General features: G+C 48.1%; 1 protein-coding gene across 1 annotated transcript; it reads right to left on the bottom strand.

The window, feature by feature from the left end:
- Nucleotides 1-5,497: 5,497 nt before the first annotated feature.
- On the bottom strand, nt 5,498-9,736 carry LOC149329639 (TNF receptor-associated factor 6-B-like). The gene is made up of 2 exons (XM_089560380.1): nt 9,253-9,736; nt 5,498-6,651 (listed from the first exon to the last, which is right to left on the bottom strand). Exons 1-2 carry the CDS (start codon nt 9,535-9,537, stop codon nt 5,527-5,529), a joined length of 1,410 nt encoding a protein of 469 aa, XP_089416506.1. The 5' UTR covers nt 9,538-9,736; the 3' UTR covers nt 5,498-5,526.
- Nucleotides 9,737-12,043: the final 2,307 nt, after the last annotated feature.

Genomic DNA, 12,043 nt, shown 5'->3' with positions numbered 1-12,043 from the left:
GGTCATTTCCATATACAGGCGCCCCAACTTAATACCACATAGCTACTTTTATCTGCGGTTCTCTTTAATGCTACTAAAGTATAGAAATATCTTGCATTACAGCTGTCTGACGACCCTAAGTGGTCAACGCACCTCAACCACATGACTGCAGCATCCAGCCGATTTCTTGGCTATCTTCAACGCTGAATGAAGTTTGCCCCAGCACATGTACAATTACTAGCCTATACCACATTAATGCGCCCAAAATTAGAATATGCAGCCGCCATTTGGAAATCACATGAAGAATACCTTTCTGAGAGCATAGATGCTATCAAAATCACGCCATTAGATTTGTGCATTCCGATTATTCATCCTACACAAGTGCAACCGATCCGAAGAATCGATCCAGCTTGCCATTATTAAAGAACCGTCGAAAACTTGGCAGTTTAGCCCTTTTTCGTCGTTTCTACTATTCATTTCCGTTAAGAATCTGCACAAAACACTCCCTGTTTTCAGCTCATCACAAAAACAATCAGCAGGTGTCACACCCTCGCCCAAAGGTGAGTTTTGCCGTCATCTTGATGAGCGCATTCGTACTTGAACTGGCCCCGCTCTCGACGTGAAGCATTTCAAGAAGCCAGCTGCGATCCCCTGGTTGGGAAAACAGCGCACTGTCGGTGTAGGGCACACAGGCGACACAACCGACTCGGCCGGCGCCATGTTGGAAAATGGCGACACATCGCTACCTCGCAGCAGGCCTCCGCAGAGCTGTGTCCGTACGGGCTTTGTCTGTAAATTTCATCAGCACTCTCTACCATCTAAATCTGCCAGTCGAAACGAAGTTTTCAGTCGCTGTGCTTATTGTTTGATTAATAGTCCTACACTGATCAAATAATCTAGGGACTATTTTTGTGTTCCTGCAGCCCTGATGGTACGAGAGAGCTCTGCCTTCCGTAGTGCTGCAAACATCTTGTGAGACGAAGTATAGAAGGGGGTAGTGTGTTCAAGGAGCGTTTGGGCCTGAAGCATCTTATGTCAACGACAGGAGATGGCGCCACCAGGGGATGGGCTGTGTAGATCTCTCAGCATACATGGGATCTGCATCACCGAGAAAGCTTCTCGTGTTGCGCTTAGCGCCGAATAAGACACGTCTGCGGCTGTAATGCAGTTATTTCTTTCAAGCGAAGCAGCGAGTACAGGAAAGAGTGGAAATCTCGACATACCAGTCTACTCTGCAATGACAACGCCGAATTTATGAGAGAACACTTGTACGACGGGCTTGATTTTCCTCCTCGGGGAGCCTCATCTAGCATGTGGGGGACGGGAGGGACTCAGATGGCCAGAAAGGAAATTTTCAAAGATAATGTGATTACAGCTAGCATAGGAAATACTTACTTCAAGTCATCTGGTGAGGCCTTTGGTTTTGCAGTGGACGCTGATAGGGTGATGATTATAATGATGATGCTGATCTAGCGTTTCTTTAAATGTGGAGAGCCGATTGGGGCCATGTACGAATTTAATTTAGTTTGTCGTGTGACGAACGCTTCAACACTGCAACTACGCTAAGTGCGATCTACTTCGGGTGCAATACCCATTACACATGTTAGCACAGCAGTATCCAGCTTGGTTTACAATGGCTGAGTGCCAACGGTTACAGAAAAAACAAATGGCAACGTCACCGGAACAAAAAAAAATCAGGGGTTTAAGCCTGCTTGCACCCATTATTGAGCGATAGCTGGAAGATGATATACATTTTCGGATTGTACTTGTCGAGACCTTTTTAACGCATTTGAGTCGTCATTGTAGCGTAAAGTTCAATTTCTAGTCACAATTAACTAATTAGCGGTAATTAATGAATAAGTGTAATTCGTATATGTAATTGTACTCGAGAGAACCTATACAACGATATATGATGATTCGTATTATAAAGTTCACAAAAAGTTCAAGTTTTAGTCACAAGGAACGGATTAACAGTAATTACGCGTATTCATAACGTGTAATTAGTAGACAGTAATTGTACTCGGTATAAGTTATCCAACGATATATAACGACGTTGTAGCGTAAATTTCAGTTATTTGGTACAATTAACTAAACGGTAATTAAGATGTGTAATTAGTACAGTGCAATTGTACTCGACATAAGCTAGCGGACGATTTGACTTGACATTCTACCATAAGGTTTAGTTTTTAGTCACAGTTGACTAAGTGTAATTATATACGACCGCGTAATTGGTACAGCTCAGTTGTACTCGACACAAGCTAGACATGTGGTTAGGTTAGACATTGATTTTTGGTACCGTTATTTCGAGGTCGAATTGTGGGAAGGGGTGGGTCAAATCTGCGGGTTGGCCGCCTAAATTATGTCTACTACCATCGTGTTCCTCATGCTCGAATTTGATTAAGATACTATGTTAGCCCGGCTCAGCATAGCACTAGCGGCTAGTAAACATCTTTCTTTTTGCTAGGTGCATTTGACCTTGTCTTCGCTGAAGGTCATTCGTTCGTAGCGGACAGGTCGCATGTTGGTGAGCGGGGTTGGCGCATAGAATAGAGCTATCGGTCTGAAACGCTGTAAAAGCTACGAAAGTGATTAATGTTTTTTCAAAAATTCTGGGGGCACTTTGGCTGCCTAGAGTGCTGCAAGGCGGAAGCCTTTCCTGGCGCTCTGTTTTGCTAAAGCCCCTGGAAATTTTTAAAGTAGCGACAACCTTTGCAGAACGCCGCCTCTCCCTCTCCTGCGCCCGTCGCCTCTTCCCATTGGTCGATGGTTTCGCGCGCAAAAGCCCTTTAAACCCGCGCTTTTCGTCGCCGCGGACGCCATATTGTCCGCTCCAACCGCGCACCGTAGGTTCGGCAGGCGTCGTTGCGGACACTGCGCTTTTGCTTGCTGTGAAGAACAGCGGCTTTTGTTTTGCTCGGAACGTGTGTCAGTCACCTAACTTCAAGCCGTCTATCTGTGCGGCATGACGAGCAGCTGCGCCTTCGGGTGCAAGAACCGTCACGACGGTGGAAAGCGGTTCTTCGCGATCCCATCATCGAAAACCGACGCGGGCCGGCGGAAGGTTTGGTTACACAAAATTGGCCGGGCGAATTTTAACGGAACGCCATCGACCAGACTTTGCGAAGTAAGTGACGTGCTTTCAATAGCTGCTGAGTTTGCCTTTTATTTTTTCAAGCTACGCTGTGCAGTGGTTTGTTCGCGATCGAGCGTATGGCCGCAGTAAGCTCGACATGAGGGAGCTTGCGTTGAGCGCATCGTGATTGCCCGCACGCAAACGTGTAACCGTCTACCGGGGCGAAGGCTCCCAATCGGCTAAGTCCGAATAGCGACCGCGTCTACCGGGGCGGCAGGGCCGCGCCAAAGACCGCCAAACCGGCAGGGAGAAAAGGGGCAGTTTCGCGGCGCTTAAGACGCGAGGCACACGTCCAACTGTATAGTGACGTTCCTTAAATTTGAGCGCATGCCGCAATTAGACATACATGCGTACTATAAGCGCAGATCAAACTGCGCTCTGAGATGGTGAAGCGCACGCGTTACATTCTGCAGTCACGCGCGTGCGTGCGTGTTTACAGAAAAAGGCAAAAAGAGAATTACCGCGCCGATATGCATCAAGGCACCGTAGGCACCGCTGGTGGAAACACCAGATAGCACGCGCTGGCTTGCGTTTACTCTCGAAATATGACCAGTAGCTGTGGGTATGCGTGATAGTGCCGATCGTAAGTGGGCCGCGCGTTTCCTGTCACATACTTTGTATCATCACTTCCGCATTCTCGCTTACCCTTGACGCCTAACTAGTTATAAGGAGGCTACGAATGTAAGAAAGTCTGTGATAACCTCTTTTAATAATGCTAAAACGTTTTTTTTTTGCTAACGTTGCCCACAGCACGGTGTAACCACCATGGCCCACAGTGAGGCCCCCATTATCTCTATTTTTAAAAGTTTTGTAGCTGCTTTTTTTTTAAATGAGATCTGTATAACAAAAGGCTTTGGCTTTACCGATGTGCATTTAGTACTCGGGCTGTTTCCGGGCCTGAGCCGGCCATGTCTACCTCGCGGGCCGGGCCGGGTTTGGGCCTATATCGAAAAAATCGGGCCGGGCTGGGGCAGGTAACGAAAAAGGTTGACGGGCTCGGGACGCGTGAATAATTAAGGCCCGTGCAGTTTTCTAATAGCGACTACACGAATATGGAAGATTATCGGACAGATGTGTTAAAAACGAGGTAGGTTTTGCTTCTCACTAAATGGCTGATGCCGATGAAACATTTACGAAGAACTTCATTATCCCATTGCTGGCAGGCGAAGGATATTTGCGAGGTTGGTTTTCTCTTTACTAAGTCACTATTCCAAAGAAAATTTTAATGCTGGAGTCTATATCGTTACAGTTCATGCACGCGAGAGAACATTAGGGGAGGCACCGATAAGTACAGACGTAGCGTGTCCTTCATACCGCATTTCGAGCACTCCCTCAAGCGTCTAACCTGGTCCGCGATACACTGCAGCAGACCAAAACCAAAAGCCACTAGAACAGCGGATGAACCACAGGCATTTAGAATGCCTTCACTTACAGGTGTCTTTTCGAATGTCAAACCTGTGCATCCGTTGTAGCACGTCCAGCGTTCCGGCGGGGACAGTCGTTCTGTTTGCATACTCCTCTTCACCAAAACAGATCACCGCCAATTCATTCTACGGCCTCGTGATTCACGGTCACGTTCAATGCACGCCCCACTCTCGATATCAAACTTGGCACGCCGCATAAAGCCCGGCGCACCCGGACGCGGTGCGCGTGCGGCTCTACCAAAACAATCCAATGCGTGCTCATTTTTGCCTTTAGACGATTCAGTGAATTATGCAAATGTTTCTCCTAAGTCACCGATGTATTTATGCAGCGAAACGCACGGCTAATGCGAAGACATAGAGAAGAACTCGGCAAGTACGGGAATCCAACGCAACTAATTCAAAAGGGGCGTTAGTTCCTGCGGAGCGGGCTAGAGGTCGCCACCGCGGTCACATGAAATCACAAAGAAAACAAAAGTCGTTCGCCCGGCGCGCGGGGGAGGAGGAGCGAAGAGAGAGGGCGTCTTGTCGCTACTTTAGCTTTTTTAGGGGCTTTATGTTTTGCGTATGCCATACGTCACCTGTCGAAACAGACAACTATATTTTATTAGTTGTCCTTTGCTCCAAGAGGTGGCGCCAGGCATCCGTGGGTGACCTTGTTACTTCGAATCCGCGCACTCTGACGTCATAACCATTTCGACCAACCGAAAAGCGTGACAGCTGTGCTTACAACCTTCTGTTGACAACGATGAGGCTCTAAAGGCTTTCGCCTTAATATTTCATTACGTTCAACAGAAATCTATGAGTGAACCCATTTTTTTTATTAAAACATCAGAAGTAAAGGTCTTACAAGCATGGGTACGTTTCACCAAACGGTTGAAAGAGTATTGTAACGTTTCGGCAAAATCACAAAATCCACAGATGGTGCTCATCACAAGTTGCTTCTGCTCCGCCCCCCCCCCTCCCCCCCCCCCCTCAAAAAAAAGTTTTAAATCAATCGAGGAGCTCGAGCATTACACGCAGCTGATCACCTTCCACGTAATCTTCTCGGATGAGATCTTCGAGGCTTAGCGACTCCAGAGCAAAGTACCAAGCGACGTTACTGCATGTTGTTGGCCTCTGAAAACATGGTAAAGTAGGATCACCTTTGACCTCGAACAGGCGACCTGCACCATATTTTGGATGCATCACGTAGAGCTTGACAGTGTGGTCAAACGGCCACTGCACACTGTCGTCCATGTTTCCCTTATACAAGCGGAGCAGAGCGTCCATTTTCAGCGACTCTTCGCATGCGATCAGGCGGACGCCAAGCGACAAGTTGTAGCCGCTCAGGTAGACCTGCTCGCTCTCGTATCTAGCAACGCCTTTCTTCGTTGCAGTCTCCTGGAGCGACTTGACATTCTTCACAACAAATACGCAGAGCCCTCGGCCTAGGTGAATTTGTCTCACTATGCTTCTGACTTCATCCAGTGTCTTCTCACTAAACGCATTATTTTCTTGCGCTTTACCATTTGCTGCTTCGATAGCAGTTGCCGTCTCTGACAACTTCTCCCGAGTTTGGCTGGCTATATATGCCATTTCATCCTTCAGCGATTTCTCAACTCTGTTTATGGTTTCGGAGAAATTTAGTGTGTAAGACATTCTGGCCAAAACTCCCTTTAGTTCTTCCTTAGAGGCATCCATTTTAGACATGATTTGTGTGAAACAGTCACGGAGTTCACCAGCTTCAGCCGTAGCTTCGTGTTGCCTAGAATCTCTGAAGCCGCTTATCGCATGGGAAATCTGGTTCAGTCTCTCACCGTGTGCTTTAACATCGAACAGTATTAGCTCAAGATAGTCCTGTACTTCTTGGACTTGTTTTTCAAGTCCTTCCTTCAGAGAAGAATCAAAGGCTGCGGCGTTCCTGCAATCTGATTGTCCATCGTCATCCGCTGTAGGAGGAGCTGACGAGTTGCAAAATCCATGTTTCAGGTGAAGGATAAGGCTGCAGCACGGAACGGTGGCAGAACACTTGGGACAATGAATGGCGTGGCGCCCGCAATCGCGCTGGAAATGTTGGGCAATCCGCGAAGCAGGGGCCACATAGTCGCAGCCTGTTCCTTGGTTCCAGCACTTCACCTGCAAAAATAGTGCAACACTTTGCATGTAGAAGCCAGCCTATGTATAGGGTGTTTCACCTAAGTCTTAAGAATTTCTTAAAAAAAGCCTTGATGAGTTATACCAGTGATTTTTTTCGGCATAGCAATGTAAGCGGTGTAGTACATGAGAAAACAGCGAAGACGTGCTAATTAGCAGGATTGTTAACTAATATTTAATAGTTGCGTTTTTAACTACTACTGCTACATTCATTATTACTGAGTGGCGTGTAGCGCACTGTACGTAATAACCATACTGGATTGGTTTGGCCTGGTTTATGGGGTTTAACGTCTCAAACCGACTGAGGCTATGGGAGATGCCGTAGTGAAGGGCTCCGGAAATTTCGAGCCCCAGGTGGTCGAAATTTCCGGAGCCCTTCACTACAGCGTCTCTCATAGCCCCAGTCGCTTTGAGACGTTAAATCCCATAAACCAAACCAAGCCAAACCAGTTTTGAGAATTTCGAAAGCGCTGTTACCGTTCGCGCTGTAGCCCAAAAATTTTGGCTATTTTGACGAGTTAGTGCACTGGGGAAGTTGCTTTGCCTGCAAGTTCCTCGGAAGCGACTGTATTTTTGCGCCATGTAGCCAATGACAATGGCAATGTGTGACAATGCGTCGTGCATTTTTTCAATGCTTTCTGCATCGAAGCGGTGAATGCTATGAGCCGGACGCTGTCGCGCACTGCAAACCGACCACACCTTGCTACCGTGCCTTCCCATAGGCTGGCTATAATGGCTTGCGAACTTCTTCACAATGTTTTCAGTCGCGAAAAAAAAATGGCTTGCGAACTTCTTGACCGTGCTCTCAGTCATTGAAGCATAACACGTCTTGAAAAACCACACATATACGATGGAGTTTTCTGCCGAGGACCGTGACATCATAGCGAGCCTCTGTACTGCGTCTGACGGCAAATTGATGAACACTCCGCGTTCGAATCCTCATGAGGCATGGCCAGGAAGTCGCTGATAAGGTGTTCCTCGATGACGTGCCTCAAATATAATCATCTTGCATTTGTGGATAAGATACGACAGCAGCAACGAGAATAAATCTTCAGCACTTGTAAAGCAGGTCACTTCCTTAAAGGAAAACTACTCGTATCTTCATTCGATCTGTTGAATTTACATTGAACAGACCACGTAGGAAGGGGCTTTACAAGTCTGAAGCACATAGTAATTTGGCGACACGGCATTCCTTGACAGAAGTACCTATGCTGCGCGTAGTGCGCGTCCTTTGCAAGCAATGCGCCACTTTTATATTTTATTTTAAATGTTGAATTTTTGGCTTAAAGTGGAAAAGTTAGCCGAGGAGGAGCAGGCAAAAGGTGTTACAAAATACCTGACTAAGGCCTGCCCTCCTAAAAAGAAAAAAAAAATCCAAGCGTCTGACAATGGCTGCTTATGACCAAAAGGAAACACAGAATAAAATGACAGACAACATTGAACAAATATAGAAATTATAAAATGAAAACATTTTCGTACGTGATGGCGCAGTGCAATCGCAACAACATGCGAAACACTATAGGCAGTGGAAAAAAAACTAGCATGTTGTGCACGAGTCGTTTAAACAGTCATTCTGAGTCTCCGACACCATGGTGAGCAGCTCGGGGTACGTAATTAAACCCCACATACCATATGGCCCAGCTGTCGCGGTTGCTCAGTCGTTATGGCATCCGGCTGCTCACCTGAAATACGCCTGTTCGATCCCGCTCGTGGCAGTCGATTTTAAGGCGGAAGCCTTTAATGCCTCAGCGTTGTAAGCACGAGTCGTGAACAGAAACGTCACGCTTTTCAATTGGTCGAAACGGTCGTGACGTCACAGTGCGCGAATTTCAAACGCGGCCAATTGACTTTGGCTAGTAACCGTGCAAGTAATTAAAGGGATCGTATAACGATGCTCCAAGTAAGTGGGATTGAGTTTAATTAATTGCGTAATTACCCAATTGGCCTATTAACCCTTCTAGTCAGGCCAGATAAATAAATAAAACCGAGTAGGAAATTGGTCGAGTTCGGGAATCGAACCCCGGTCTCCGGAGTGGGAGACGAGCATGCCAGCTCGATGGTTTGGAATGAACAAAGGCGTGTCTGGTGAATACGGAGTCTTCGTTCACTCCCAGCTTCCTTCCTTCCCGTTTCGGCGAGGTTTAGGTGTCCACCCAGACATGCGAGACAGATGCATTCCCTTTCCTCAAAAACCAATTTACCAACGAGCAAGGTGTAGAACTGAACGGGCGATAGCGTTCTATGGACTACCTGGCAGCGTTGCAAGACGCTGTCGCGTTTCATTCTTATAGAGGCGAAGCCTAACATCTTAGCAACGCATGTGACACAAGCAGCAACACCATGCTTAAGGCTTTCGCCTCGCAGCACTTTGGGTCAACGTCAACGTCAACGTCACAACGGCCGCGGACATGTCTTGCGGACGCGTTTTGCGGACGCGTTTTGCGGACGCATTTTGCGGACGCGTTTTGCGGACGCGTTTTGGTGCTACGACTCCGCCAACATAGGCTAGGAATGCTTTGACATTAATAAAACTCCCAAATAATGACAGCGCTATAATATCGCTCAATAAAGATTCTCGCTCACCTCTCTCTTCAGGAGCTCTTCTGCGCGGAACTCTCTCCAGTCGACGTCATCGTCCACGCTCTCGTAGCCGTCCAGCGGACAGACGTGTAGGCATTTTTCACTGCACTGCAGGAAGCAGGGCTCGCACAGAGCGTGGCCGCACGGAAGCAACGCCGTCTTGGGGCGCACCAATCCACACGCCCCACAAACTCGGTTCGGTGGTAGAGGCTTGAGGAAGTGCAGGGGCCTCCAGTCCAGCTCCGCGGAAAATCCGACCAACGTGTACTGCGTGCTTTCAGGAGGCATCTTTCGGGCCGCACACTGCCTTCGCTTCGAATCGCAGGAACTGCAGCTTACGCCCCCGCCAAAGGACGCACTTGGTTATTCTTCGCCCGTCGCGAAGGTGACAATCGCTGGGATATCAGCTGCCTCTTCGTCATCGCATAGCGCAGCGCGTGGCTACATGTCATGGAGGAAGGCTACATGTACTCCGTTTCATACAGCAGGTGCAACGCTGCCAAAGCTAGCGCTCTTTTTTGCGCAGCCTGCATCCGTGACAGAAAATAGTGCGTTGCTTGTGGTGATCGAAAAAGAACATATGCTTTGCCGGCAGGCTTCGTGGATAATACATTTGTCATCAGCGCGACAAAAAACGCTGTTATTGTGAGTGAATCGATCCAGATCTGTGATTTTGTATTTTGTGTTTGTCGTCTTTTTCCATTTCACGTTTGCGCTGTCCCCGCTGCGTGTTCGCCAAATGCAGCCGGTACAGCCAGCGATGACAGCGCCGCCCACCGGCAGGTAGCAGCCACATTAAGACTGGTTATAAATATTCATTCAGAACGACGGCTTGACAACGCCGCTATGGCGTAGTGGATTAGAGGCACGTGTCGCGTATGGAAGGTCGGCTGTTCGACTCCGCTCTCTGTACTGTAATTTTATTGTTTTTTTAATTTCATTTCTTTCCATTTTTTCCCTTTTAGGTCGCAAATCGTGATGCTTAGTGGCATATAACGCCGTTTAAGAGGATTTATTATCCCTTTTAGGTAAGCCGTTGTGACAATCTTCAGTCACCGTGATCAATTCACCATGGTTTCAAGCCTTGTGGCTGTACAGGCTGCAGTTGGCGAATACGCGTCCCCGCTGGCCGCCGTGTTTACTCATGTAGAAAACCAGCGAAAAAGACGCATTCACAAGGAGGAGAAGTACACAGTTGTCCTGTGTACTTCTCCTCCTTGTGAATGCGTCTTTTTCGCTGGTTTTCTACATACCATGCACCAACTGGCCCAACAAGCTACGCTTCTTCAATACCGTGTTTAGTCTTTCCGTCCGGCTCCCTTTTGATTTTGAGAAAATGGCGTCCAGCTGAGCGGCCGCGGCTACGCATTTTCCCGAAGGTTCGTGCATTCAAGCTCTGAGGGCACGCCAAGCAAGTAATTTCGAATGTGTTCTGCCGTACCAGGATCCGTTTTTCGGAGAAGTCTGTTCGGGAAGTACTGAGTGCTGTGAGCGAGGACACCGGAGTATCCCCCGTACCGTTGCCAAAATCAAGGCGGAGCGTCTATGCGGGCCTGTGACGTCTCCGAAGAATAGACCTCGCGACGTGAAGATTTCGAGCTCGCTGACAGTCAAGAATGACAGCTTCACAGTCCATGCCATCCGTCTGAATGTGCACAGTATGTACGCGAAGAGGGAAGTCCCAACACTGCGCAGTGTGCTAAAGGCTGTCAATGAGGACGACGACTTGCCGAACTTCAAGAAAACCGCATTGTGGAGGTTGATGAAGGACATCGGGTTCACATTTGAAAAAGTAAACGGAACCTTGCGCTGATCGAGTGAAGTGACATCATTGTCTGGCGTCGCAGGTACCTGCGGGCGATCAAGGAATTCCGAGGACAGGGCAGGTACGAGTCGTTCCTTGCTTATTTGCTTACGCAGCACGTTTAGACTGGCTTCACATAGAGCTTGACGTTAGCTTTGCAACCTCGTAGTCGTAACAGTGAGTGTTGCTTCAGAATAACACATTTAGATGAAATCGTCTTAACCACGTTGCTGTTGCTGACCTTTTGCGTAGAGGTGACGTTTCCCGACCAGTTTTGTGCTACGTTTGGGGGGGGAGGGGCACGTGTCTGCATGGGCCTGATTTAATCGCTAAATCCCAATTTGTGCGGCTAGCAAAAACAACAAAACTCCCAAGAATGTTGTAGCACCCCAATTGGTAGTGCCATATCGTCGTCACCGTAGGAACGAATGGACACCCACACTGTACACTGCCCGTTGCTCCGGTGGTGCGAGTTACTGGCGCTACTGCTGCGAACGTTGGCAATTTTTCTTCGCAGTCGCCGCGAGTGAAGAGATTTCAAACGTTGCCGAATTAGTCAAGTGCCCCATGCAAACATGCAGTGAATATAAACTGGCTACGAAATGCCGCCTGGGCGTGAAATATAAGCCCAAACAAGGGCGCAATTAAGCCCAGATAATTCTTTTTCTCGAGTGCCTCTGAGCGGCTATTTGTCCGACAGTGGTCAGCAGTGTGTTTGTTGCAGTGCATTGCCTACATATATGCTGCAGTGTGTTTGTTTACTTACAAGCATTAACTCGTGCACTCGGTTGTTTTGCATTTACAGGTGCATCACCTGCCTAGATGAAACCTGGGTCAACGCAGGGCACACAAAAGAATACGTCTGGCAGGACAAGACTGCGAAGTCATCTCAGGATGCCTTCCTGAAAGGTTTAACAACGGGATTGGCTGTGCCTTCGGGCAGAGGGGACCGTTTGATCGTTGTACGTGCTGGGAGCAGGGCAACAGAAT

Source organism: Amblyomma mixtum, chromosome 9 (genome assembly GCF_055824585.1).
Source record: "Amblyomma mixtum isolate Tamu chromosome 9, ASM5582458v1, whole genome shotgun sequence".
NCBI lineage: Eukaryota > Metazoa > Arthropoda > Arachnida > Ixodida > Ixodidae > Amblyomma > Amblyomma mixtum.
This window is presented reverse-complemented; position numbering and strand designations above follow the sequence as displayed.